Below are 25,322 nucleotides of genomic sequence, written 5' to 3'. Positions count from 1 at the left end.
GCGAGACGCGCTTTTATTCTGAATTATTGCCATCAACTGTTGGAGCGAGACGCGAACCCACACCACACTTCGGCACTGTAAATATTTATAAACGACGAATGCGTCAAAACAAACGAAAGAGTTTTGTTTGTAATAAAATTAATTTGTATAATTCTTTTATTTTCCCTCATGAGAAATACAACTTTTATAATATAATAAGTTTGTTTGTATAATTTATTAGCAAAACAACGATTTGTTTGTTTGTTCACGGTCTCATGTTTTCGAGGATCCAGGCCACGTAGTAGCCGACGCGAGTGTAGACGCCGGGCTGATCTTTGGTGCCGCATCGAACAGGGCCGAATGACACAACGCCAACCAACACACTTCTCGGTGAAGAATCACCATGAACCACATCGTCAACCTGAAAAATTGGTTAAATGTCCGATTTAAAAATTCATAGCTGAATTAAATTAGGATATTTAATAAATTAATATCATTTCCATTTCAACTCTATAGATTTTGATTTTTACTCTATTTTGTATATTTCAGTGTGATTTCATAATTATCATAAAATTAGCAAAATTTGAATATTTTATATATGTTAAATATTTAAATGCTAAATGAAAAAATTTTCAAAATTTGGTCAATCTAGTATTTTGTGTCGCAAATTATTCTAAATAAATATTGCTTTTTGTAATTTATGCTTTCTTTAGGCCAGGTACATACGCTTTTTTAATCAAAGAAAAATTGCCCATAAAAAGAAATCAAATTAATGACAAAAACAGAAGCTACTTAAATATTAACTTATTTTGCTGAAAACACTGAATAAATTTGCACGTCTGAAAGATTGAAATAAATGAATTACCATAAGTGGTCCTCCACTGTCGCCGTCACACGAGTCTTGGTTGCTCCCGCCAGCGCAAATTTGTGATTCAATGATTTGCGCCTGCTTTGAATGCGTCTCTTTGCACTTCTGGTTGTTCACCGGCGGCACATACGCAAAGAGCAGCTTCTGACTAGAGGAACCTGTAAATGTTATTATAAAAAAAATTACTTTTTTATGTTTTTAAACAGTGACCATTTTCAGTAGTTCCCCATCCAGCCACGGTGAAAGCCTTTACCGTATCCAGATTCTTGAACTGAATGGCTGCTATTGGCAAGCAGATGGGCCTGACGGAATCTGAAATTCCAAACATAAAAAAAAACATGGTAAAAGACTGGAAGATAATTATTTCAATCCCATCAATAAAAGTGGCTATTCAGGCTCAAATTTTAATTTAAAAGGTAATCATTTGGGAAAAATTTATAAAAAAAATAATTTCACATATAAATTATTTTAAAATTCTACAGAAGCAAAATAAAATTGAAAATATTTTTATTATATTTTTGCCATAAAATTTAAGATGTCATTGTTATTTTAAATCAAAAAGCAAAGAAAAATCCTAACAAAAAGTTTAAAAAGCTCAAGCGATGCTCAAAATATGTAAAAAAATGTCCAAACCAAAAGCCTTTTTTTGTGTGTGTGGAGAAATCTGTTTTTTTTTTTGTTCACACAAAATTATTTGAATCTGAAAAGACAATTTGTAAGGATTTACTTTGTACTTTGGAGCCTGTTTAGAGCAATAAAAAACGACTTTTTAACCAGTCTATCAATGAAGATTAGTTACAATGAAACGACAGAGGCCATAAACATTGACCTCGATCGTGGCTAAAATAAAACATCATCGGGCAACGCTCTGGTCCGCAGTTGATATTGATCATTTAGGTCGATGACCCCAGGAGATTTAATTTATTTTTTTATTATCACGAAAAATGGCAACTTTTGTGGCTACTTTTTTGTTTTTTCTTACCGACTGAAAAATCGGCATCCCTGTTCAGCCTGAGGAGGGCAATGTCGTTGTGGATGGTGGTCGGATTGTACTGAGGGTGTGGAATGGCCTGCTCGATGCCAAAGGACTGCGGAGGCGCACTGCAGACGTCCTGGCCAAAGGACTTCACGCAGTCAATCTCAGAATTCGCGTCCAACTCGCCCAATAAGACGGATTTCCTATGAGATTTCACATGAATGGATATTTAATTTTATTTTTATTTAAGTTGGTTTTGCGTGCGTTACAATTTGAGTCCGTTCGGAAGTTTGGTCACGCAGTGGGCTGCGGTCAAAACATATCGTTTGCTTATCACTGAACCACCGCAGCGGTAGCTTTCACCAAATCCTGCAAAAATAATTCACAGTTTTCAATAAAAATTTGAAGTATATGTTAATTTTAAATTATTTCAGCGCAATATATCAACATTTAACTCTTGCGAGATGTGAAGAAATTTAATTTTTTATAGTGAACAGTTTACTGAAGATAAATTCTTAAACATATTTTATAATTATAATAATAATTTTATAACTAAAAGTAAAAATTTACCCAAACACAAATTAATTAATTTTTAATCAATTAAATGTAAATATATAAAATAAATTTGAAAGGAAAAAAATTGCAAAGTTTTAATTAATAATAAAACTGTACATGCAATATTATAAATTAAACTCTTTTTTTATACATAATAAATAATTATACTTGTCTCATATCCAATTCTTGCAATCCAGGGAATTTGGTTCTGGTCAGCCTCCTTGCCATTGACGATTTTGTCAAAGGTCGTGACGCCGCACGAATCCGTTGGCAAGAGATTGAGTTTAGGGTGCCTGGGGCCCACAGCGACCCTTTGCAGCACCCCAGTTATTGCCGCAGGGTTTGGTCTCGAGGTGGACGGGCCCGGACCGTTGACCCCGCCGGGTGGTTTGCCGCCTCCGGGCCGACCTGTCGCTGGCGTCGCTGGCGGCCCTGTTGGTGGTGTTGGTGGCAGGGACACGTGGTCAGCGCAGCAGATCTGCAAGTGAAATTCGCAACAGGTTCGTTATCCTTTGTATGTCATAAAAAATTAACGAGATTGGAAACTCTGCGTCCATCATTTTTGCATATACCGGTATTTTACTTTCCAATTAATCACACTGTCAGAGAAAGTGTTTTAATTGTTCATAATTGCCCCAAATTCAAAATTTATTTATTAATTTATAACGATACACATTTCATTGAATCTTTTCATCAAGATTCACATACGATTTAATGTTTTTACTAGTTCAAAAAATCTAATTATATCTCAAATTTTACTTTTAATCAATTAAAACAACACTCAAATGGAAATGATATAAAATTTTTTCTTCTTCTATTGGCTATTTTTGAATAAAATATTTCCTTAAAACCATTTTTACAAGAGAGCCAAGCTATTATTTCAGATGATTTTAAGTAGATTTGTTGTGAAATCTTGATTTTTTTTTTGTTAATTTCAAAATTTAAATTTGTTTATAAATTATTCCTTTTCTAAGCCAAGCCGATTCAAGTAAATAATTTAATAAAAGTTGCAACGTTAAATACTTGGATAATTTTCAAAATTTTAAAATCTTTCTGTAAAATCCACTTGACGGAATTTAACGAAATAAATAATTAAAATATAAAAAGACGGATATATTTTTATTGTATCTGAAAATAAAATTTTGCGCGCTTCTTGTCGTAAGAAAGCTTCCTAATGACATACGGCGTTTTTTCCCACGGGCAAGGTTAATTTTTGTAGTTAACAATGAAGGAACTCATTAAAGCTTAATGCTTCGATTGCTTCGTGAAATGTTTTGGCGCCCTTTTTTGTTTGAGAGTATTTCTTGTCAACAAAATACAATATTTTACTGAAGGTCACCATTACGCAGCAAGAAATTTTAATTAGCTTTTATGGCTTATCTCAAAAGAGGTATGATTTAGAAGCAATGCTGTTGTCGTAAGACGTCGTTTAGAATGTCAAAAAATAAGAAGCAGTAAAATAAACCAGCAGTAAAATAGAATTGAAAACTTTACAAAACAAACAGGTTTATAGTTAAATTTCTATACTTTAATATATAATTTAAATTTGTCCCAAAACTTGACTCAAAATTTTGTCAACTAAGGGAATTATTATTTTGATTTTGCAATTAGCACTGTTTATTAATATAATGTATTTTTACTGAACTTTAATTTGCTCTCTTATTCAGCTATATTTTTTCTTTGAAAATAATAAGTAAAAACTTTGATTCATAACCTAATTTCTTTTCGATTTTGATATAGTAAGATCATTTGAACTTATGGAGCTTATTATTTGCCACTTTCTATATTCTATTTTAATCATTCTAGAAGATTAAAGCAGTTTTTTGCGTCATAGGCCGCGCACGGTCAATGATTCGCTATATCTGAAGCACAATAACAAGAGCCCGCCTCGCATTATAAACTGGATTTGATCCTCAGAGTGGAGCTCGGAACCAGGGCATTAAACTAATGAGTCTGCACATTAACAACTTTCCTAATCACCAGAGAGCGCCGGAGAAAAGATAAAAGCAATATTTAATAGAAATACCGGTCCTGCCGAGCAACAAGGAAAACGCGGACCGAAAATAGGGGGGCAAGGTGACCTTTGGGGTGGTGCCCTCGAAGCCGCACTGGGACGCCTGGAGGCGCTGGACGGTTTCCTGCGAGAGGGGTCGCTGCTCGCGCAGCACCAGCACCACCGACGTGCAGTTGTAAATGTTGATGCAGCGGCCGGGCGCGCCGCTCAGGGTGTTGGAACACGCGGTCTCTGCAGGTCGAAAGGTCGGCAAAAATTATTTAGTTCTTCGGCGAAAGTAGTTTTTTTACTCACGGGCGTGGCCGAGGCCGACGAGCGCCGACGAAAGCAGCGCCCAAATCACGAGCATCGCGCTCCTTTTTTTCCTCTTCTTCGAGACCGCGGATCGCAAGGAATTGGAGAACGAACGCCGAAGAAGCAAAACAACCAACTGAGTCGTCGGTTGGCAGACTCGCGGCGACGGCGGCCACCAAGGTCGCGCCACCACTTTCTCACCGTGCGCCGTGACGTCACGCCGTAATTAAATGTCGGAGGTCGGCCCTTCTTGAGACGCCACCTTTCGATGGGCTCTTCGTTTGCTTGGTGCCGCCCGAAGCTTATTCAAGCTAATGCGTGTCTGGTGCCGCTTATGCAACCCGGTCAGGGGTCACCGATCACAAACGAGGCGCCAAGTGGTGCTTAATTGATCTATTGCTGCGGTGCTTTTGAAATTCAGGGTACAACGATAATATTATGGTTATTATGCAGTGATGATTTCCATTTTATGCATTGATATTTTGTTCTTATCAACGTATTGTGGTTGATAGACGAAAAAAATTAATTAATTAATTTCCTTTTCAACATTCAAGTCTTACAAAAAGTGCAATTTTTACAGAAAGAAAATATATTCATAAGAGAAGAGATCAAATCGTTTAGTTTATAGTTAATAAAATATAAAATGAAGACTGGTACGTACGTTTAATTTTTAATGCAAATTTGATAATTTCTTCCGATTAATTCATTGCCGAATAGTGCAATTTGGTGCAATTTATGCATGTAATTTATTTAAGCCAAAATTCAGTTAATTTAGATTAAATTTACTTTAAAATGATGAAACCTAACAAAAAAAGAAATTTAGGAAATTTGCGTTTAAAATTAACTCCAGAAATATTATTGAACTCATTTACGATGCAATTCCATAGCACGTACCAGTATATATAGTTGCAAATAATTTTTAACAATCAACACAAAATTATAATGAAATTAAATTTTTTAAGTAATAGTCTGTTCAATTATTAAAATAAAAATAATTATATATATATATATATATATATATATATTTTAATACAATAAAAAAAACAGAAAATTATAACATTAACTAACTTTAAAAGGTTTTTAGCTAAAGAATTCTATAATTTGTTTTAAATTAAAAACCAATATATTTCTGTTTTTCTTTTACATAGTTTTATATTAATATACTATCTATCTGCTTTTATCAGCATATTTACCTGATATTTACCATATTGTAATTATGTCACTTTTCTCAAGTACGTGCCAGTACGTGCGATCTCACTTAACAGGACGGCAAGTCATTTATGTTAATAAGAAAATCCATTATAGGCGTGTATATTCAGCAGTTATAAAAGTGAGAGAAGATGAAACTGGTATTTCACAGAATCAAACGAGGAAATGGCGTTCGCGGCCAGTAATAATTAATTATCGCTGGGAATCAGTGTCAAGTTCACGAACAAGTGCAAGGATCGATTTAGTTGCAAATTGTGTTTATTGATCTATCACAAAGGCAATTGCTGCCCATAACGGGATACATCATTTATATACATTCAAAATTATACAAGTTAATATAATTGAGAGAAAAGATGATAATTTTACATACAAATTTAGCGGCGTGCGAAAAGGGAACGTGCCCTTGGCAGGAATTCCCGCGTGCGTGTGAAGGAAGTCAAGTTAATAAAATTGCGTAATTGTTTGAGCGTTACTCATCATCTATTTTTATTCCTTTTATTCCAATCAATTTACACTAATAGAAACGCAAGTAAGAAAAAATCATTTTATGCTTCACAATTGATAAATTGTCTTTAATGATGTTCTTCTTGAGACGTCATTTGCAATTATTGGCACACACCGGGATCTTTGCGCAAAAAAAAAAATTGTTTATTATTACTGAACGCATCAGAATAACAGGATTGTTATTCCTCTGCGATGACTACGATCGAAAAGAAAATTATGAATTGCAATGGCCGATTTCGCCTTCGGCCGTCCGAGGATTGGGAAATTCAAAACAAACACTTAAAAGTAAACAAAGTATATATAATAAAATTTATTTGTGATATCGCAGTTTGGTAAAAGCCATTCATTAAATTACTCTGTCATTCTCTTTCGCACATAAATATTTACACACAGGATGTATGGCATTTGAGGAAAATTTGTTTACGGCGCAAGATTATCAAGAATCCAGGGTATGTACGAAGTGACTCGCGTATAAATGCCCGGCAGGTCTTGTGTTCCGCAGTTCGAGGGTCCGTAAGACACAACTCCCGTCACAAACCTAATTAAGAAAACAAAAAAGTTGAAAGTTAATAACTTGAGGTGGATTTCATGATAAACGTAAGGAAAAGTGACTCAAAAAGTAAAATAAAATCAATTTTCAAAGTTTTCAACAATTATTGTATGTGAAAAATGTGATGCAACAATTTGGATAAATAAACAACAATAATATTTTTTAGGAGATGAGCAAATTTTTTCTTGCCATGTATCGTTTCTGAGGACAACCAGGGGTCCGCCGCTGTCTCCACCGCAAGAGTCCTTGCCCTGTTCGCCGCCGGCACACATCTGGGTCGAGTCCAGTTGCACATTTGGGTGCGGGTCTCTGTAAAGTTTGGCGCATCTCTGGTTATCAATGACCGAAAGTTCCACCTTCAGTTTGACGTCACTCGAAGGCGCTTTAAATTAATAATGATTAAAATTTCAACAGATTTAGTTTTATTTTTAAAACATACAGTTTTCAGTTCGTCCCCAACCGGCCACTTCATTTTTGGTTCCCGTGAACAATGACCTGGACAGGGTTTCTGATAGGGGAAGGCAGACAGGCTTCACATACGCTGCAAATAAGAGTTAATTAATTTCTATAGTAAACAGTTCATAGATAGCATTAAAAAGGCAGTAAAAATTTCAAAAATTATAAAATCAATTTAAATTCTTACTTGTGGCTGAAACTTTTCTACTCAGTCTAATGAGCGCAATGTCGTTGTGCCGGGCACTCGGGTCGTACTTTTCGTGCACTTTAACGCTTTCAATGCCCACTTTAATTGGATCATCGGCGCACTTTTCGCGCCCGGCCGTGTCTCGGTAGCAATCCCTCTCAGTCATCAGGTTGTGCTCTCCAAGTCGTAGAGCAAGTCTATTAAAAAAGATATGCATTTTTTAAATTTCAAAAGGGAATAACGTGTGCGAGAAAAGGAAGTTTTTGGACAAATAAACATTGAGAAAAAAAATGATTAAGATGAAGTAAAAATTGAAAAATTTTTTTTATTCATTATTACTCACAGTGTATTTCCAGGGGGAACTCGGATACAGTGGGCGGCGGTGAGGACGTAACGATCGTTGATTAGGGCCCCGCCACACAGGACTTCAACTCCACGCCCTTTAATGTAAAATAAACAAATTATGTTAGGACGCTGCGGTTTTCGCGGCGAGAAAGAGATTTTTTTAAAGACCGCAGTTTAGTAAAACAAGCAAACGCCACTGCGTTTAGCATTTCGTATTAAATCCCTTAAAACAAACTTTAAATTTATACTTAAAAATTTTTAATAATAAATTAATAAAATTTTAACTAATTAAGGAACCCATAATTTAAATCAAAGAGAAAAAGATCAAATGGGTATTCAATGACGTAAAAATCAGATTTTTAAGCAAAAATGTTTTTTAAAAATTGTAAAAAAAATAGGTTAATATTTTGGTTCACTTATATTAAAATTATCAAAATAAGGTTAACTGAAAATAATAATTTTATCAATAATAATTGAAATTTTTAAAATTTTTAAGGTAGAATGCTATATAATTTAAAATAAATTCCTTTGTAAAAATATTCATCAAATCTATTAATAAGATGATGATGCAAAATAGATTATTTTCAATTTTCAAATATGTTAAATTCAAAATAACAATGAAAATAATAAGTCACTTCTGCAGCATTCTGCAGATGGGACAGGTTGAAAATTTATGCCTATTTAATATTATTACATAATAAGATCAGAGATTTGAAAATAATAATTTATTTTGCTTAATCATCTCATTAATAGATTTGATGATTATTCACTATGGAATTTATTCTTGAATGAAAGTGAAACTCACTTGTCCGATACTCAATGGCGGCGAGCCAAGGGTGTTCGCCCATGTCCGTTTGCTTTCCACCGACGATTCTTATGTGGATATAAGAGTCGCCGCAATTTACGGGCAGTAATTTAGCATTTTTGTGAGCAAAATGACCAGTTTTTGGCGCAGGAGAGAAGGGAATTCTGTTTGAAAATTGAAAACATTAAGTATAATAAATATAACATTAAGTATATAAATAAAAATAAATAAATTTGAAAGAAATATATATATCGAAAATTAAGTGTAAAATAAATGTTGAAAAATGTGTGTTTCAGGACAATTCCAATATTTTTCAATTGAATTCATTTTCGTTTAAAGAAAATTTTATATTGTTTAAATTTCAACCTCAGATGAAGATTAAACAAACATGAAGCGCATTTTTAAAAATAATTGGCATGTTTAGCATAAATTTTGTCAAATGAAATTTTCCTTCATGGATATGGATGAGTCTTCGATCTATGTTATGTTTAATTAACAATTAATGCTCACATCCTCCCGCCGTTGCCGCCGCTCCCATTGTTAGGTTTCCAGACGGTCAGTCTATTTTCTGGCCCCGGCGTCGGCCTGGTGCCTGAAATGCGTCCCGAGCAACAAACGATCGGATCTTGACCTCTGAAGCTGCACAAAGATTCCCGCAACAGTATGGCTGATTGTTGGCCGCCGGGGTATTTCGATCTGCTCAAGTGAGTCAGCAGATTTGGACATTTTCGAATGGACACGCACAATCCCTCTTCTCCTAAGGGAGTGAAGCACTCGCTAAATTCGTCTTGGAAACGCTCTATAAGAAAAATTTTTTGTGAAAACTTTATTCAATTTACAAGTAAAAATGGTACAATAATTAAACAAGTAATTGCTGGATCAGTAAAATTGATATTATCATATCTGATATTCAAATTTTATGCAATGCAGAATAACAGTTCATTTTATTGAATAAATCAAGACTTTGTATTTGAAAATAATATAAAAAAGTAAAATTATTTTTCAAATAATAATTGCAGTCATTGAAATCACCAGATATTATTACTTACATTTATAAAAAGAAAATTGAAAGCTAATTACACTTGCGGTTGATGTCATAAAAAAAATTGAAATTGGGGACTTGAAAAAAGAACAAAAATTAGAAAAAGTAAAATAAAGTGGTTTGATTTTTACTGAAGTTTTTGATTTTGATTATTATCCAGACTCAAATATTCAAATGGGTTCAGGTTCTTAAAAAATTTTGTTGCTGTTGTTCAATTGAATGTGAATTTTTTCAAAGTAAAAGCGATAAAAAAAAATCGAATCACTTTCTCTTCCCTAAAAGAAAAATAGGTTTTCGTCAAATTCAAACCATGCCCTACTAAAAACACATCCTGCTTCTGAGTAAATCGACTTACGTGCCAAGGTGAGGGCCGCGCAGGCAACAATCACTAAGATCACTCGCGAGGTGTTCATGGCGTCGCCGTGACACTGACTCTGGTCCAAGCAGGCGCTCCCGACCGCTATAAAAGCGCCGAGAACCCCCCGCCCGATTCGAAAGATTCACGGTCACGCAACGATAGCGGTCATTCAGCCAACAGCCCTTGGTTCGGTGCTCGTCGCCGGGAATTTCACTCTCGTCCTCCCACTTGAATGAAATAATTTAATCCCCATTTCAATCTGTGCAATCGGAATTTGGTTCTCTGACGCATTTGCATTAATTGACGCATCAAATTTCGGTTCCCCATATTATAATCCGGCTGTAGAAATCTAGCGGTAAAAAAAGTTTAGTGATGCAACTTATTTTGACGTAGAGAATTATCAATTTCCTCTTTTGCGGCCTTATATTTTTGAAACGTTTTGAGCCAAAAGGAAGTTAGAAAATTTTCCTTGGCAACCTTTTACGTCTACACAGACTTGAATAATTGTACTGCTTTCTTACCGGCTTTATTTTGATGCCGGTGTGAAATTTTCAAGCCATTGCACAACAAATCATAATAACAAGTAATTCGACCTTTTCGGTCTCATCTCGTCGGAAATCCCCTGCGAGAATATACTCGGCGCGGTACCTTCCAGCAAAAAAAAAAAAAAAAAAAAAACAATATAATAAAAGACCGCAAAAAAAGGTCCAGCGGCTCATTCACTCTTTCATCTCTGCGTGAAATAAGGAACAGGAATCCCCTGCTACAAACCTGCCAATCATTTTAATTATTTTAATGCTCGTCGACTAAATTTGTTCAAAATGAGGAGCAAAAACTGGAGAGGACCGGATTTTTGTCATCATCACGCTCTTGCTTAATTGTTGTTTGATAAATTTCTTTGAGGAAAAGTCGTGTTGCAATTATATATAAGGATGAGTAATAAAATTCTAGCGCCAAAAAAGTGGAGATGAGCTCGGCCGAAAATATTTTTTGTTGTTAGAAATCTCGAGTGCATTTATTTGTCAGAGTTGAAAATCCCTGCGGTGAGGATATCCTGAAATTGAATACATCTTTTTTTATCATATTCATGCAGGAAAACAAGCAGTGGTCGCAGACGTCCTGTATCCTTGGCTATCGCATGCTTACAAGTTAAATACACACGTTCACATATACACTTGTAATAAATAACAGAGGCAGTCGTTGTCCGCCTATATACGAGGAATAAAAAGTGACTCATAAACAGTTTGCACCTTGGTTGAAATCAAGATCCTGCACTTCTGTGCTCAGAACGCTGAATTTCCAAAGAAATAGTGATTGTTCTTGTCATTGTTAATTTAATTAATTTTTATGGGGAATTCAAATAAGAAAACCCAGCAGAAGAAATAGAAAATGTCTAATCAAAACCTCAAGCTTTGCAAAATTCTGATTCTATTAGTTTATTCAGTTTTAATTTTGAATCAAAATTCTTGAAAGGAAAATGTATTATTCAAATTAAAAAATAAAAATCATTGTCAGATTTTTTGAGAACATCTTTATTGAAAACTACAAACTTAGTTGCAAAAATTATACTCCAACATTCATGCACATCAAAACAAGTAGAATTATAATTATACCCTCCAGATATAAGAATTTATTTAAAGAGATGAGATTTTTCGTTTGAAAATTTCTTAATAATTAAATGAGGTGGAATGGTTGTGGAGCTAAACTTGACACGTAACAATGGCTTTAAAATAGGTCTGATTTTGAGATTCAGAGATTTCGTTTTATTGCACTCAAAATGCTCACCTACAATCATTCCCAAGAGTGGAAAAGCAGTAAAAAACATCACGTTTTTAACTATTGACGCATGATGTATACTTTGAACTCGGGCAATTTTAATATTTTAAAATACGTTGAAATAAAAAATTTGAAAAACCTCAATTTTGAAATGTTTAAAAAAATTAAAAGATCTTAGATAGTAAAAAACTTAACCTTTAAATAATAAAAACAACTACTGTATTTTTAATATTTTCAAATGATTAATTTTAACTTTTAAATAAGCTTATGAATGTATTATTGTTTTTTTAAATAATTTTTGTTGTTGCATGCCTTCAATCTTCAATCTAATATGGTGCATCATATTTGCGGACTCAAAATTTCTACACCCTTGGCACGAAGAGTTGGCTTTTTTTGTTTCCTAAAAGATTTTTTTTTATCAATTATTTAAACCACCGAAACTCCACTATATCTACTTTTTAAGAAATCACTAATATCAAAGTGATATTTCTGCATTTCAGTCCCAATAAACATTTCGCGAAGTGTCGTCCGGACTCCATTCTCCTCTGGTCACGGCAGCGATCCAGTCAACGTAGTCGCTGACCTTGGTGTACACCCCTGGCAGTCCGCCGGAGCCGCATTCTCTGGCGCCGAACGAAACGACGCCGATGAGCGAGTAAAAGCCGTCGCCGCCAGGCTCTTTGGTCTGTGGCTGTGCCAAGGGCCCGCCGCTGTCACCTTTGCAGGAATCTTCGCCCTTTGTGCCACCGGCGCACAGTTGACCTGTGAGCGGGGCACTCAAAGCACCCCTGTACTGCCGCGTGCAATATTCCTCTGTCACCACTTTCTTCCACAAAAACTGCAGCTTTGGCGACGTTGATATTGGAGCTGATGGGAAAAAATGAAGAATTAATGGAATTAGTTAGACAGGAATTGAATAATGAAGGTGGAAGAAAACTTGAAATTTTGAGGTTTAATTTTTCAAGAGTAAAAAAAATAAATCAAGAAAAAATGGAGGAGAAAAGTTAAGTGTTTCAGAGTAATTAAAAAATTGGAAGACTACAATTTTTATTTTAAAGTCATTGTTTGATTTTCAAAGTTCCAAAATTAAATCAACTTCTCTTTTTAACATTTGAGCAACAGAATAAAAAGGTTTTACTGTGCTCGAAAAAGTGTTTTAATTTTAATATTTAATGACGAAAGTCAAATTTTTTCCATTTTTTTTCTTAATATACTTTCAAATTATCTTTTTACTGATAAAAATAGTGTAAAAAATTTGATTATTAACTCACCAGGATCCAGTGCAATTTTCCCCCAGCCAGCAACAACAGCCCTGACGTTTGTCAAATTTGTTTCCTGTTTCTTTGGCAAACAAATTGGATGCACCCAACCTTAAAAGATTAACATAATTGAGGATTTATTTTGATTTTTGCTCCGATTCCTTACTTGTGAAATTAACCCGCTCTGCAAGCTTGATGACGCCAATATCATTTTTGAAAGAACTAGACTTATATTGAGGGTGTACGACAGCCCAAGAAATTTTTATTGTCTGCACCGGAAGAGCGCAACCCTCATTTTTGGTGCAGTCAGGGTCGGTGCGCTCGTCCACCTCTCCCAACACCACCCATCGCCTACAATGAATGATTCGTAATTTTTGAAAACCAAAAAAATATGGTATCTCCTACAATTGCGAGAGATGCTTATCTCGATTAATGCAATGGGCAGCAGTGACGACGTGTTCGTGACTGATCAGCGATCCTCCGCACAAGAACTCATCCGCTTTTGAATCTGCAGGGCCTACAATAATATTCAGAAATTAAATGCATATTACAATACGTGTGTAATAAATTATTTCTAAATTTTCAGCAGCTCTGAAAATACCACTTCTACTCAAGAGTTTCAAAATTTGAAATTTACAATGTATAAAACCATAATATTATTAATGACTAATAGTGTAATGAAGGAAGTATGCAACTGACGGCACATGCAAGTCGTGCCAGTTGCATAGCCGTGAATGTACAGGGGCTTATAATGCCTTCTTCAATTCTAATTTACAATGAATAATAATAAAATATCACATGTATGCAATTTTTTATGCGAAATTTTGTTATCACAATTCAATACCATTTATGTAGCCAAGTCTTGCGATCCAAGGAAATTGTCCAAGCATGGCTTCGGTCCCTCCAATAATTCTTGGGTCCAAAGATGGGTCGCATTGTCCACAGAATTGTTCAAAGTCAATACTAGGAGGTAACGTAGTGGGAACGTTGCCAAGTATGCCATTTTCACTGCAATTTTTTAATTAGAAAAACATTACAATTTTTTAGAAATATAGCAACAAAAATTCTTTAAATAAAATAAATTGCTTTGAAAACTGCGGAAAGGAAATAATTATTCAATTAACAATTTGAAAATTATTGATATCAATATTTAATTTAAAAAAAGATAACTTGGATAAAATTTACCCGATTTCGATCTCGTCCACGTATTTACCGCAGCACTTGACGTTTGGGTTTTTGGGGTCTCCGAGAGGGTCGCAAGTCGCCCTGCGGAGAGCGGATAACTGGAAGTTACTGATCGGACGCGGCCCCTGCAACACCTTGCCAAACAAGGGACACGTGTGTAGAGGCACACAGTCGCAGTCAGGACGGTCTGTGTTGTGGAGATTTTGCTGTATTAATCGCGATGATTTGTTAGACTTCCGTCGACTCGAGCAAGCGTCACCGCCGAAGTCTTGATATTGAAACATTTGAAATTGTAACAGTCGAAATTAGATAAAAACTCACCATGCAGGAACAGACTTATCAGGAGAACAATTATGCACCTCATGTTTTTGAGAGAAGCCTTGGGAAAACGTCAAGAGTTTTAAGGAGCAACGCCCGTGATTCATTTAGCCACGGGAAGAGGAAATCCTTTCCAAGAATGGCGTTTTTATCATTTCTTATCAAGCGCTAATTTTTAATAAAATTCAAATTTCTTAGAATATATCAGAATATATAGTAACTGCCACTTGTGACATAATTATAGCACAAGTGTACAAAAATGACAGGTAGTGGGTTGGGTAATAAAATATAAAAAGTACAGAAAAATAATCTGAATTCATCTAGAATAGTAAATCATTCAAGAAACACCAATTAAACCATCAAAATTAAAAATCTGATAGTGGCAATGACAATAAAAGCTTTAAAATTTCATATCCACCGCAGATTTAGTCATGTTAATCTTAATTTGAAGATAAAAAATAATTCAAGTTTATGAGAAGATTTTGATTTTATTTATGTATTTCTCCATTGCATGTTTAATGAACACCTGATTCATATTAGGTACTTAAACATTCTTACAACCAATCAGATACATAATTATTTTATTTTTAATTCAATCAGATAATAACACAAGTAGGCAGGGATATTATTTATTTTTTCAACCGTCCAAAATTAGCTTCATCGAAAGCCACTAATCAGTGTTATAAAGGTACTTTATGGTTGCTTCAGTTGCTTGGATCTAAACAGATACAATACCAATACCAATATTCATATTGGATTCATATTTTCATTTAACCAAATGAAATATAAAAAAAAAAATTCGCAACAGACTAGCAGTTATGCTGACTTTCAAATTAAATTAAATCTATTAGAATTCACTGTGCAAAAATGTAAATACCACCCCCCCCCCCCCCCAGATGAATTATTACAGTTCAAAGACTTATTTAATAATGAATATGTGAAGCAAATCAACATAAAAAATATTAATCGACAAATTAAAATTTTGCAATGCCAGGAATATTTATTTATAGCAGTTCAGAAAAGCTACTGACGCCAAATTTTGAGCCCTCGTAGGCGCCTAAAGCTTTTAGTTAGAATCTTGGATAGGCCATACATGAGGATCATTTTTTGCAACATGCTTGGCCTCGGCTGGCTTGGCTCCTCACATGATTGTGCAACAGTCCCAGGTGCCACCTGAATTATCTCGACGTCCTCGTTTTTGTTGTTCACGAGGTCCATTGTGTCTGGACGCCGGAAGATTTGGAACAGACGTTTCTTCAGTCTTTGGAATGGGGTCCCTGATACTGGATTGTGGTTGATGGTGAATCGGTTGGGGAGAAATTGGCCGGTTGTTGTAGCCTGGGGTTGGAAGGGGGCAAGAATCGGGATGTTCTGGTTCAAGCGATTGGGTGTCTGGAATTGATGTTGAAAAGCCGGAAAAGCTGAGAAAATCATTTGGTCCTCGGGCGTCTGATGTATGAAAGGCTGCTGTGGATCCAGGCTGGTTGATGTGATGTGATGACTTTGGTGATTGCTTGTCTGAAAAAGATCAATTCAAGAATCAGACTTGATTTAATAAAAATTCCATTCTATTTTGCATATATTTAAACCTGAGCCTAATCATGCAGCTATGATTGCATGCTCCATCATAGCGTATGTTTTCGAAGCTCAAATTTCTATAGTGCTAAAATTATACCCAGGACTCCTTATTACGTTTCGGAGGTGACGGCGAAAAACCCGAGATGTGTCCAGTTTCGGGCGAGCTTCGCTTCATAGGGGCCTGACTCCTCGATTCTGGGATGAGGTCAACGTACAGCTCACCTGCATTAGGTAAATTTCAAAATTAATATTCCCGACAGCAGTAAAAATCTCTCACCAATCGTTTTCCCCAGCCACTTGTCCCTTTCAGAAGTAATTTGTTGGGCTAGGTTGTAGCTCTTGTAAGGGTAGTAGACCAGTTTTTTCCCAGCCAAGGACGCAGCGAGCCACTGGATCTTGAATTTCAGAACAGCGTCCCCCTGTCGAAATAAAATTATAATTTAACATTTCAAATTTTGGCTTGATATGGGTTACTTTGAATGCGCCGCCGCCCCAGTTGCCAGTGGCGATAATCTGACGGGAAGTTCCCTTGAATCCCACATAGGCTTTCTTCAGCTCCCTGAACACATTCGTTGAATCGAATTGTTCATAGGGAGACTTCTTTGAAAAGTCCAACGCGTCAATGGCGATGATCGAGCTGCGACGCGGTTGAGACAAATCTGCCACCTTTACATAAGTGAACTCGTCTCTGTAGCCAGAGTGCACTATGTGTGTGCGAGCGCCTTCGATGATGATTGCTTCTGTGTCATCCATCTGGATGAACAGTTTCGATGGCAACAGCTCAGGGCAGGTGATGAACTTGATTTCCTCTTGCAATGAACCATTGCTCAAGACTCCTCCACCAATCTTACTGTAAAAGAATGTCCAAAGTTAGAATCATTCATATTTTTTATAAAGAAAATCAATATTATTAATGAAATTTCAATAAAATTGAATAAAATCATTAGATTTTTTTTGCAAAACAAATTGACTTTTATATTAAATAATTTAATTTTATACAAAATACTTTTTTTAAGAAATAATTTTTATATTTGATCTTTACCGATTTGCAAAATCCACTTGTGCATAGTTGTCAGGAGCGTTGGCCATGCTCTGATCTGTGCTCTCGATACCGACTTCACTGAGAAGCGTATTGTTGTTCCAGGCGGCTTGAGGAAAATCATACCCAAGCGAAACCTTTTTGTAAGTAATCACTTCGTGTCCGTCTTAAAAAGATGATCAAAATTAAAACCAATTGATGCTGCAAAAGTAAGAAAATTGACATTACTCTTATTCTCATCAAAGGCGGTTATCAGATAGTAAATCAGGCACTTGAGCTTTTCTTTTTTGACTCTGGTATTCTTGGCTCGAGAGCTGTACAGCCTGGGGAAAAACATAGATTCATTCGAATTATTCAAAATATATAAAAACTTCAAAATACCCATTGAGATTGAGCATCGACTCGTAATTGAGGAAATTCAGCCGGCTCAAGAAAGCGTTTGCCAGCAAAATCGACACTTCTCGTCTGGTCAGACGGACATCCGAAGTGCCTGAATTGAAACGTTTCTGCAATGCGTGGGCATCTCCTTCCCTCGACAGTTGAATCAAACTGGCACAAAACCACTCAAAGTTGAGGTTGTGGTCTTTTGACACCTAAAATTTAAGATTCAGTTTAAATAATTAATATTCATGAAAGAAAAAAACAGTAAATTACCTCTCGAATCGTTTCATGAAGCAGTTTCATGTCCCAGCTTGGCACATTTTCATTACGCCTGATGTAGTTTTCAAGCTCATAAGAATTTGTGATGTGCGGCTGAAACGTTATCAAATAATGATAAGAATTTCCAGAATTTACTTACTAAATTTGAACATAAAATAAGAAGTAAATGCGATATATTAACTTACAATTTCGTGGACTTGAGGAAATCTCTGTTGGTTATAAACAGTTCTAGAGTTGTATGAGTTTGCAGGCCTGAAAGTTGTACAAAGTAATTTAATAAATAAAATTTCAAAAATCCATCAGAAATCATTACAAAAATTCATGTTCTTTTATTTAAGGAAGACTGAAAAATTATTATTAATTTTTACATAATAATTTTACAAATAAATAATTAAAAAAGGTTGAAGCTTAAATAAAATTGCAACTATTGTATTCTAATTCTTATCATATATGTACTACTAAAAATAGATTTTATGCTTAATTAAGAGACCTTAAACATAAATGAGAAAATTAAAAAAAAAATCTATTGGATAAGTAAAAAATCTATCAAAAAAACATTTAATAGCATTTTCGTCAAAGAAATGATTTAGCGATTTGGTATTTATATAAATTGATTTTAAATTTTGAGGAATGAACAAATAATTGCATAATTTCATAATAATTGGATAATTTCATGGAATTATCAGAATTACATAGGTAAGAAGAAAATTCGATTTTGGCGAATTTTGTAAAAAAAAAAAACAATCGAGGAATTCGCAATGCAATTTTAAAAGAGGATGAAATATGAAATTCCACAGAGTTTCTAAATGACTTAATACCTTGGGTGATAATTATTCCTGCCGTAATTTTGATTATTCCCATTGCCGAAACCACCGAAACCACCAGCCCAGTCCGACATGTTGGTCAGCAGAAAGCAGCCGACAATAGGGGAAAAACGCAACAATCGCCACGACGCCACAGTATTGTTGGTTGTTCGTCTGCGTTCTGGAATGCGAGGGAAACAAATATACAAATTTACAAAGCTCATGCGCGCAACAAACATTCTCACATTTTCACTCGGAGGTTTTGAATGTCGACGACGCCCGACGTGGTGAGATGACTGCGTTGTTTCAAAAGTAAGACTGGATTGTTTGTTCTGCGCCGCACGGTTTTGCAGCAACGAGTTCAGACCTGCAAAGTCTAAGTCTAAAGAGTCTCGCTCTCTCTTGTTATCAGCCAAGGAGGGGCCTTGATAATTATGTACTATGAAGTCATCACCACATAAAGGCTGGACTTTGAGGCATGAATTTAAAAGTAAGTTTAATGCATAAAATTGTCACAAAGCATGCTGATTAAATTTATTAATTGATTAAGTAAACAACTTTTTGAAAGAAATAATTTCAGGTTTTTCACCAACTTATTACGATGAGAAAGAAATAAATATCCAGTAAGAGCTAAGAAATATGATGCGGTTTTAAATTCTCGGATCTTTTACATTTTTTTTAACTCGGCCAAAATTAATTTGGTTAATTTTAATGCTCATGATAAAAGCTCAAATCCAAGTTAATCTGTCAATTAATAGTAAATATATTTGAAAGAAAGTTTTCATAATAATTTGGCATTATCTGAATTTCTTCTCGACGCTTAATATGTTGATTATACATAATCAACATTAAAATCCTTCGTCAGCGTTCGTCATATAAGAGTTCATAGATTTTCCATGCTATTGTTTTTTTCTTCCAGATTTAATTTTTATTTATCTCATTTGTGAGAAATTACAAATTATTGGTTTCAAACTGGTCTGAATAATAATAATTAAAATAATTGATTGCATTGGAGACGATCGAGCTTTTGGAAAACTGTTTTATTTTTGCTGAAGTGATTTTATATTACAAGAAAACACTTAGCGTCTTTATTATTTAAAAATAGCTTTTTAATACAAAATTTTACATTGCTTATATTGTTAGACATTCAGTGAACTTTTAACAATTTTTGGCATACACAGGCATTTTGTCTCACGCGGCCTTTAAATTAAAATCAAAATTGAGCCTCAAAATCAGCTCAAAATAATAAATACAGACATCCAAAAAATACACCAGGTTATTTTCTATTAAATTTTTTTAACAAAATCATAAATCATATGTGTCCAAGAAAATTATCAGCTTTTGATACTTCTAATTATAACATTAAAAAATTTGCTTTTAAAAATTTATTTTCGCATGAAATCAAATATTTGAAATATGATATAATGAATCGGCAAAAATATTTTGTGAAAAGTACGGAAATGTTTTTCCTAATTCATTTCTTACAAAAAGAACCTATTCAGAGAGCTTGCGAGTTGCTTAAATTGAGTACAAATTTAGGTGTCATTTCATTTTTTTAACCTTGTCAAGGGGAATTGAGATTGAGATTAGGGAACATCACTGATAAAATGCCACTGGGATCAACATTATTGCTGGCAGATTGACCATTTCTGCGATTGAATGACCGCCGCAGGGGATTCGGAGCAGAGAACGGTCTTGGTACTCCTTGCTTGTAATTGGTGGTGTACTCAATCAGAAAGCTCGGAAAAACCTGTAACAGATTCACTATTTAGAACGTTCATCATAGAAATTTTAATTAAATTTAAAGCCCCTCAAATAATCCAGAACAAATCTAAAGAAATTAACCTTTTCCTAGGAACAGCCTAAAATAAATCCAGAGAGTGCTATCTCGACATAATCCAGATAAGACGAAATAATTTCATGCGCACATAAATTGGCTGAATTAAAAAATCTTGAGCTAAATTTCCCTTAAATTGTGATGGATTTTATTTTTTCAGAAAGATTTTATTAATGATTAAATAATCAATTAAAAGACTGACTGATACCCTGAACAAAACTTGAATGTTCTAAAAATGATAAATGATCCTGTTTTAAAAAGTGGAACTTTTGTGGATACATTTGAGCCATGACAATAATTTCTTTTCGCCTTATCACCTAATTGTAAGTTTGGTCTGAAGAAAAAAAAAATATTATGAAAACCCTCGACGAAAAATCTTTGGTGGCTTTTAATTTTTGGTGTCACAAATTTGTAATTCAATTCCAAAGATTACAACGTTTCTAAAAAAAAATAGGAAACTAACAAGCATATTTCTGTCGTTTTTTTACCTATTTTAAGTTTCATAATATTAAAGAGGCATTTTCAAGGCTTGAAGGAATAAGTAATATGTTTTTTTTGCACAGGAAACTTATTTACAGAACCGTGCTAAATTTAATTTTAATGGGTTTTTTTTTAAGAAAAAGAAAGCTTACTTGATCATCGTTGTAAATTATGTACTCTGGGAATTTAAGAAATCCACTTTTAGCCTCTGCCCGGACAGAATGAAACCCGCTCGGAAGGGACGTGATGGTGTCGGTCGTGTTGTAAACTCTGCCCACAGCCACTTTGCAAATCAGAACTCGTCGTATGCAAATTTGGCATCGCCGATTGTTGTGCGGTTGGCATGGCTTGAAGTTGCCGAATGCGTAATTGTTACTCTTTGACGAATTCTCAGCGAAATATACTCCTAAAAATTTTGGTTTAAAAAAACAAAAATATTCTATCTTGAAATTGTTTACCATTTCCAAACATGCCACTGTTTTTTGCAAATCCGCGGTCGAATCCCTCACTGGCAATCGCTAAAGCGTTGGGTGAGCCGTGAAAAATTCGTTTCTCCGTCACCCTTTTTCCACCCAGATCTTGGCTGATTTGCGCCCTTCTTTTTACATAAAGGGGCCAAGTGTGTTTGTTGTTTATGCGATAAGCCTAGATAAAAATATTAATTTTATTTAAAAACAATTGAATGATAAAAACAAAAAATTTTCAACTCGTCGTACCTGCTTAATGTCGTAGCTCTCGACTTCATCATGGACGATGGTATTATGCATTTTGTCTCGAACGTACGCAAAACAACGACCCGTTGCAGAGAGCTCCTCCAGCTCGATTCCGTCAAACCAATTTCCACGAGGCATGATTTAAGTCCCTGTTTTTAGATTTAAGGTGTTGGAAGATTGATTTGAGTGTGAGACTTTTAAGTAGGGATGCTCGCAAAGCGTATTGTTAGACTTCTTTCAATCTTATCGCAAAAGTCCCAAGTGCAAGCTGGGAATTAAATTGTTAATTGCCCTTGGTATTAATATTAATTTAATAATTATTAATTAAATAATATATTGCCTCCTTGAAATAGCAGTTCTAAATAGACAAAAATTTAAAAAAAAAAAAGATACTACCATCATCTAATTTAATGGCTGCGGTTAATTAATTTAAATAAAATTTTAAATTTTTACTTTCATGATAAAATTTGTACATTTCATTGAAAAAAAGTAGCTTTGAAGGAAAATTCAATAAAATTTCAACAAAATTAAGAAATCATTTAAATTAAAAAAAAATACCCCTGATATTTTTAAAACATTTTAGAAATATGCAGATATTAGTTAGACTATAGTGTGTGATTAAATTATATTAAAATTAATGAAATTAAATTTAATAATTTGATAGCTAGAAATAATTGTGAGCAATGTTACCGCTTTTTTGTGTCTGCTGCTGATGATCACGCGCTGTACCTCTTTGCCGATTCTCTCTCCGATGGAGCTCTTACATGCTCTCGATCAAAATTAGACCTAACAGAAAGTCTTACACATATTGAAGATAGCCTATCTCGTCTAACTAAGCGCAAGTGCACGCAATTTTCATCCTGTATGCTTTATGCTCAAAATTTCTTTATATGAATGTATTTTTTATTTATTGATTTTGCATATTCACAAAAAATTTATTCTGCCAGGAATTATCCAAAATTTCCCGTCTCTCGCTCGGGAATTTAATACTCCTTATTTTGTTCACGTCCGGTTCCGTCATCCGTTTAATCCATGATTTCACATTTATTAAAGATAAAGGGGAGAAATTGATCATGCAGATAAATTAAAGAGCTGCATTATCTTTTCGTTTTTTTATTTTATTTTTAATATGAGCTATAATTCTTGAGAAAATTGTTGTTCAAAGTTTAAAAAGTTTTCATAATTATCTTTTACAAAAAATACCAGATTAAATATTAATAATATTCAAATAATTCTTCTTATTTGATTGGACTCATTTACTGCAGCATAAAAAACAGTTTAATTTTACATTTAAATAAATTTTAATTTTTTTTTTACTTTTAGAAAAGTCAAATTTTATAAATGTGAGTTGTATGATATATAAGTTGTAACTATGATATTAGGCCTGCAAAGAAATTTTTGCCTTGGTTATTTTCCTGTTTTTCAATTTAATAATATGAACTTTATTATTTATTAATAGAGCGTTTTGATGCATTAATCATGCTGATTTTATCATTTTATTCATAAATGTGTCATTTTAAACCTATGATTAATAAAAGAACATTTTTAAAAATTGTCATAATATAATTCTAATTTAATTCAATCTCATAATAATTTAAAATTGGCATTGTTGGAAAAGTACATCAATATCACTAGCAAGAAATCAAAAAAAGAAATCTTAATGTTGCAAAGAGTCTTGATAACTTTGATTGTCTTGGTTTTCTTCTTGGCACTATCACAAATTCTACGACTTTTTATACTACAATCAGCATAATAATATCAATATTCATACTTGGTTTATGAATTCAAAAAATTGTATGCACAAAAACCACATCGTAAACCTGACTTTTAATTAAATATCACTCCGTTTCATTTCTAATGTGACAAAAAAATCTTGTTACAGCTTACAATTTTTTGTTACAATCCCTCTTCAAAGCAATTTTTTGATGTAAGTAAGAACTGCTCAGAAAATATCACATAACTACACACGACTCATCAGATGAGCTAGAAGAATCAGAGGAATAGGGATCATTAATAACTATTACACCAGGGCTATCTGAATCGTCCGAATCATCAGAGCTCTCGCTGTCGGAACTTTCTGATTCTTCCGAATTATCAGAGCTTTCGGGAGTTGGCGTATGTTTGAAATTAGCAGTGTATTCAATCAAAAATCTGGGGTAGACCTGTAAAAATTAATTATAATATCATATAAATGTCATATTATTGTTGGTACAACTTAAATTATATCATTGACTAATTTGAGTCTAATATTTTTACTAGAGTCAAAATAAAAACCAAGAGTTGAACAATTGTCATTCCTCTGTAGAGTGGATTTGCCTTTTAATATTGTGCTGTGTTTAACCTTAATCCTTAATCAACAAATAATGATGACTAAAAATTATTCATGATCAAATTGTTTTGATATTGTTTTCAAAATTTTTGTAATATTGATTTCTCGCCAAAAAGAAACCTACCTGGTCATCATTATAAATTATGTACTCTGGGTATAAGAGAAACCCGTCTTGGGGCTTGGCTTTGATTGAGTGATATCCATGTGGCAGTGAGGTCAAAACCTGGGTTGCGTTGTAAACCCTGCCGAGCGCCACTTTGCACAAAAGCATAGAGCGAGTGCATATTTCGCAAAGTCGATTTTTGTGTCGCGGACAAGGTTCACAGCAACCGAATGCGTAGTTGTTGCTTTTGGAGGAATGCTCTGCAAAATATACCCCTGAAAAAATTAAAAAATTAATTTTGCTTCGTTTTTCTTCTTCTAAATTTCGCTTTAAACCTTTTCCAAACATTCCTGAAGTTTTGGCAAATCCTTGATCGAAGCCTTCTTTGGCGATTTTCTCAGCTTGAGGCGACCCGTGGAAAAGACGTTTTTCCTCTACCCATTTTCCACCCAGCTCCATACTCATTTGCTCCCTTCTTTTTTTATAACGCGGCCAAATGTATTTGTTGTTGACTCTGTAAATCTATGTTTGAATTAATTATTATTATTTAAAAAAAAAAATTAGATTTCTGAAAAGAGAGATGAAAGGATATCAGCACAAATCATCCAATTTAATCTGAAAAAGATAAACAATTTCCAACTATTTTTCAATTCATTGTTACCATCTCTATGTCGTAGCTCTGAACTTCGTCGTGGCAAATCGAGCTGTGCATTTTGTCCTTCACATATTCATAATCTTTGGAACCCTTTTGCAGTGCCTCCAGCTGGATACCGTTGTACCAATTCCCGTGTGCCATATTTGTTTGCCAGAAAACTGCAAATAAATAAATGTCGATTTAAAAAAAAAAAAATTTAAAACTAAATTTTTGAATTACATTCGCTAGGCGTGCTATTCAGCTTCAGCGCTATAATAGGTACAAAAATACTCAACGCACAAGAGGAAATCAATGATGAGGCGCGAAATATAAAGCGATGAGATTAAATGGCAATCCTTGTGTCTGCCGATGCAGAGATCGTTGTGAGTTGTGACGATAAGGCCAAGGGCCTTGAATGGTTGCTTAATAATACTCCTCTAGGCCTTAGACTTTCTGGTTGGTAAGC

At 34.3% G+C, this 25,322-nt stretch overlaps 6 protein-coding genes across 10 annotated transcripts; all 6 read right to left on the bottom strand.

Moving 5' to 3' along the window:
• Positions 1–127: 127 nt before the first annotated feature.
• On the bottom strand, positions 128–4,995 carry LOC132193489 (melanization protease 1-like). Its single transcript, XM_059614198.1, has 8 exons — positions 4,687–4,995; positions 4,460–4,623; positions 2,547–2,856; positions 2,093–2,192; positions 1,830–2,026; positions 1,058–1,159; positions 845–1,005; positions 128–400 (listed from the first exon to the last, which is right to left on the bottom strand). Exons 1-8 carry the CDS (start codon positions 4,739–4,741, stop codon positions 245–247), a joined length of 1,245 nt encoding a protein of 414 aa, XP_059470181.1. The 5' UTR covers positions 4,742–4,995; the 3' UTR covers positions 128–244.
• Positions 4,996–6,315: 1,320 nt separating this feature from the next.
• Positions 6,316–10,262, bottom strand: LOC132193491 (CLIP domain-containing serine protease B4-like). The gene is made up of 8 exons (XM_059614203.1): positions 10,140–10,262; positions 9,253–9,541; positions 8,743–8,906; positions 7,936–8,032; positions 7,593–7,789; positions 7,389–7,490; positions 7,139–7,331; positions 6,316–6,937 (listed from the first exon to the last, which is right to left on the bottom strand). The coding sequence occupies exons 1-8, from the start codon at positions 10,195–10,197 to the stop codon at positions 6,820–6,822; spliced, it is 1,218 nt and encodes a 405-aa protein (XP_059470186.1). The 5' UTR covers positions 10,198–10,262; the 3' UTR covers positions 6,316–6,819.
• Positions 10,263–11,667: 1,405 nt separating this feature from the next.
• Positions 11,668–14,788, bottom strand: LOC132193490 (phenoloxidase-activating factor 3-like). 2 transcript variants are annotated; one of them, XM_059614200.1, is made up of 8 exons: positions 14,684–14,788; positions 14,363–14,630; positions 14,022–14,185; positions 13,583–13,694; positions 13,344–13,528; positions 13,190–13,288; positions 12,374–12,785; positions 11,668–12,318 (listed from the first exon to the last, which is right to left on the bottom strand). In XM_059614200.1, the coding sequence occupies exons 1-7, from the start codon at positions 14,724–14,726 to the stop codon at positions 12,415–12,417; spliced, it is 1,242 nt and encodes a 413-aa protein (XP_059470183.1). In that variant the 5' UTR covers positions 14,727–14,788; the 3' UTR covers positions 11,668–12,318; positions 12,374–12,414. The 2 variants fall into 2 exon arrangements, with proteins under 2 accessions (XP_059470183.1, XP_059470182.1); XM_059614199.1 differs by having other exon boundaries at positions 11,668–12,785.
• Positions 14,789–15,564: 776 nt separating this feature from the next.
• LOC132193487 (poly(ADP-ribose) glycohydrolase-like) lies at positions 15,565–19,122 on the bottom strand. 2 transcript variants are annotated; one of them, XM_059614196.1, is made up of 11 exons: positions 19,006–19,122; positions 18,776–18,941; positions 18,143–18,209; positions 17,952–18,050; positions 17,679–17,890; positions 17,526–17,620; positions 17,301–17,463; positions 16,733–17,108; positions 16,536–16,677; positions 16,356–16,480; positions 15,565–16,198 (listed from the first exon to the last, which is right to left on the bottom strand). In XM_059614196.1, exons 2-11 carry the CDS (start codon positions 18,853–18,855, stop codon positions 15,704–15,706), a joined length of 1,854 nt encoding a protein of 617 aa, XP_059470179.1. In that variant the 5' UTR covers positions 18,856–18,941; positions 19,006–19,122; the 3' UTR covers positions 15,565–15,703. The 2 variants fall into 2 exon arrangements, with proteins under 2 accessions (XP_059470179.1, XP_059470180.1); XM_059614197.1 differs by having other exon boundaries at positions 15,646–16,198; positions 16,373–16,480.
• Positions 19,123–19,822: 700 nt separating this feature from the next.
• LOC132193494 (poly [ADP-ribose] polymerase tankyrase-2-like) lies at positions 19,823–22,558 on the bottom strand. Of its 2 annotated transcripts, none has more exons than XM_059614207.1 (5): positions 22,481–22,558; positions 21,794–22,058; positions 21,536–21,722; positions 21,230–21,483; positions 19,823–20,510 (listed from the first exon to the last, which is right to left on the bottom strand). In XM_059614207.1, the coding sequence occupies exons 2-5, from the start codon at positions 21,926–21,928 to the stop codon at positions 20,325–20,327; spliced, it is 762 nt and encodes a 253-aa protein (XP_059470190.1). In that variant the 5' UTR covers positions 21,929–22,058; positions 22,481–22,558; the 3' UTR covers positions 19,823–20,324. The 2 variants fall into 2 exon arrangements, with proteins under 2 accessions (XP_059470190.1, XP_059470189.1); XM_059614206.1 differs by having other exon boundaries at positions 19,824–20,510; positions 21,794–21,939; positions 22,481–22,553.
• Positions 22,559–23,357: 799 nt separating this feature from the next.
• On the bottom strand, positions 23,358–25,244 carry LOC132193510 (poly [ADP-ribose] polymerase tankyrase-like). 2 transcript variants are annotated; one of them, XM_059614228.1, is made up of 5 exons: positions 25,157–25,244; positions 24,884–25,035; positions 24,558–24,744; positions 24,244–24,497; positions 23,358–23,952 (listed from the first exon to the last, which is right to left on the bottom strand). In XM_059614228.1, exons 2-5 carry the CDS (start codon positions 25,016–25,018, stop codon positions 23,743–23,745), a joined length of 786 nt encoding a protein of 261 aa, XP_059470211.1. In that variant the 5' UTR covers positions 25,019–25,035; positions 25,157–25,244; the 3' UTR covers positions 23,358–23,742. The 2 variants fall into 2 exon arrangements, with proteins under 2 accessions (XP_059470211.1, XP_059470210.1); XM_059614227.1 differs by having other exon boundaries at positions 25,097–25,237.
• Between the last annotated feature and the right edge of the window lie 78 nt (positions 25,245–25,322).

Source organism: Neocloeon triangulifer, unplaced genomic scaffold (genome assembly GCF_031216515.1).
Source record: "Neocloeon triangulifer isolate White Clay Creek 2 clone unplaced genomic scaffold, ASM3121651v1 ptg000004l, whole genome shotgun sequence".
In the NCBI taxonomy this organism is placed as follows: domain Eukaryota; kingdom Metazoa; phylum Arthropoda; class Insecta; order Ephemeroptera; family Baetidae; genus Neocloeon; species Neocloeon triangulifer.
Note: the sequence above shows the minus strand (reverse complement) of the source record. Positions and strands in the feature narration are given on the sequence as shown.

What these genes read in the sequence shown, in the direction of transcription:
- LOC132193491 (XM_059614203.1), bottom strand. Translation starts at nt 10,197, where the DNA reads ATGAACACCTCGCGAGTGATCTTAGTGATTGTTGCCTGCGCGGCCCTC. An exon ending in TTGGGGACGAACTGAAAACT is followed by an intron (nt 7,332 to 7,388) that starts GTATGTTTTAAA and finishes ATTAATTTAAAG; the next exon opens with CGCCTTCGAGTGACGTCAAA. An exon ending in GTCCTCAGAAACGATACATG is followed by an intron (nt 6,938 to 7,138) that starts GCAAGAAAAAAT and finishes TTTCTTAATTAG; the next exon opens with GTTTGTGACGGGAGTTGTGT.
- LOC132193490 (XM_059614199.1), bottom strand. Translation starts at nt 14,726, where the DNA reads ATGAGGTGCATAATTGTTCTCCTGATAAGTCTGTTCCTGCATG. An exon ending in AAGACTTGGCTACATAAATG is followed by an intron (nt 13,695 to 14,021) that starts GTATTGAATTGT and finishes ATATTATTGTAG; the next exon opens with GCCCTGCAGATTCAAAAGCG. An exon ending in AGAGCGGGTTAATTTCACAA is followed by an intron (nt 13,289 to 13,343) that starts GTAAGGAATCGG and finishes TAATCTTTTAAG; the next exon opens with GTTGGGTGCATCCAATTTGT.
- LOC132193489 (XM_059614198.1), bottom strand. Translation starts at nt 4,741, where the DNA reads ATGCTCGTGATTTGGGCGCTGCTTTCGTCGGCGCTCGTCGGCCTCGGC. An exon ending in CTTCCGAACGGACTCAAATT is followed by an intron (nt 2,027 to 2,092) that starts GTAACGCACGCA and finishes GAAATCTCATAG; the next exon opens with GAAATCCGTCTTATTGGGCG. An exon ending in GGATGCCGATTTTTCAGTCG is followed by an intron (nt 1,160 to 1,829) that starts GTAAGAAAAAAC and finishes TTGGAATTTCAG; the next exon opens with ATTCCGTCAGGCCCATCTGC.
- LOC132193487 (XM_059614196.1), bottom strand. Translation starts at nt 18,855, where the DNA reads ATGTCGGACTGGGCTGGTGGTTTCGGTGGTTTCGGCAATGGGAATAAT. An exon ending in TTCCTCAAGTCCACGAAATT is followed by an intron (nt 18,051 to 18,142) that starts GTAAGTTAATAT and finishes ATAACGTTTCAG; the next exon opens with CCGCACATCACAAATTCTTA. An exon ending in TCGATGCTCAATCTCAATGG is followed by an intron (nt 17,621 to 17,678) that starts GTATTTTGAAGT and finishes GTTTTTCCCCAG; the next exon opens with GCTGTACAGCTCTCGAGCCA.
- LOC132193494 (XM_059614207.1), bottom strand. Translation starts at nt 21,928, where the DNA reads ATGCCTCGTGGAAATTGGTTTGACGGAATCGAGCTGGAGGAGCTCTCT. An exon ending in CAGTGGCATGTTTGGAAATG is followed by an intron (nt 21,484 to 21,535) that starts GTAAACAATTTC and finishes CAAAATTTTTAG; the next exon opens with GAGTATATTTCGCTGAGAAT. An exon ending in TAATTTACAACGATGATCAA is followed by an intron (nt 20,511 to 21,229) that starts GTAAGCTTTCTT and finishes AATCTGTTACAG; the next exon opens with GTTTTTCCGAGCTTTCTGAT.
- LOC132193510 (XM_059614228.1), bottom strand. Translation starts at nt 25,018, where the DNA reads ATGGCACACGGGAATTGGTACAACGGTATCCAGCTGGAGGCACTGCAA. An exon ending in AGAGCTACGACATAGAGATG is followed by an intron (nt 24,745 to 24,883) that starts GTAACAATGAAT and finishes ATTCAAACATAG; the next exon opens with ATTTACAGAGTCAACAACAA. An exon ending in TTCAGGAATGTTTGGAAAAG is followed by an intron (nt 24,498 to 24,557) that starts GTTTAAAGCGAA and finishes TAATTTTTTCAG; the next exon opens with GGGTATATTTTGCAGAGCAT.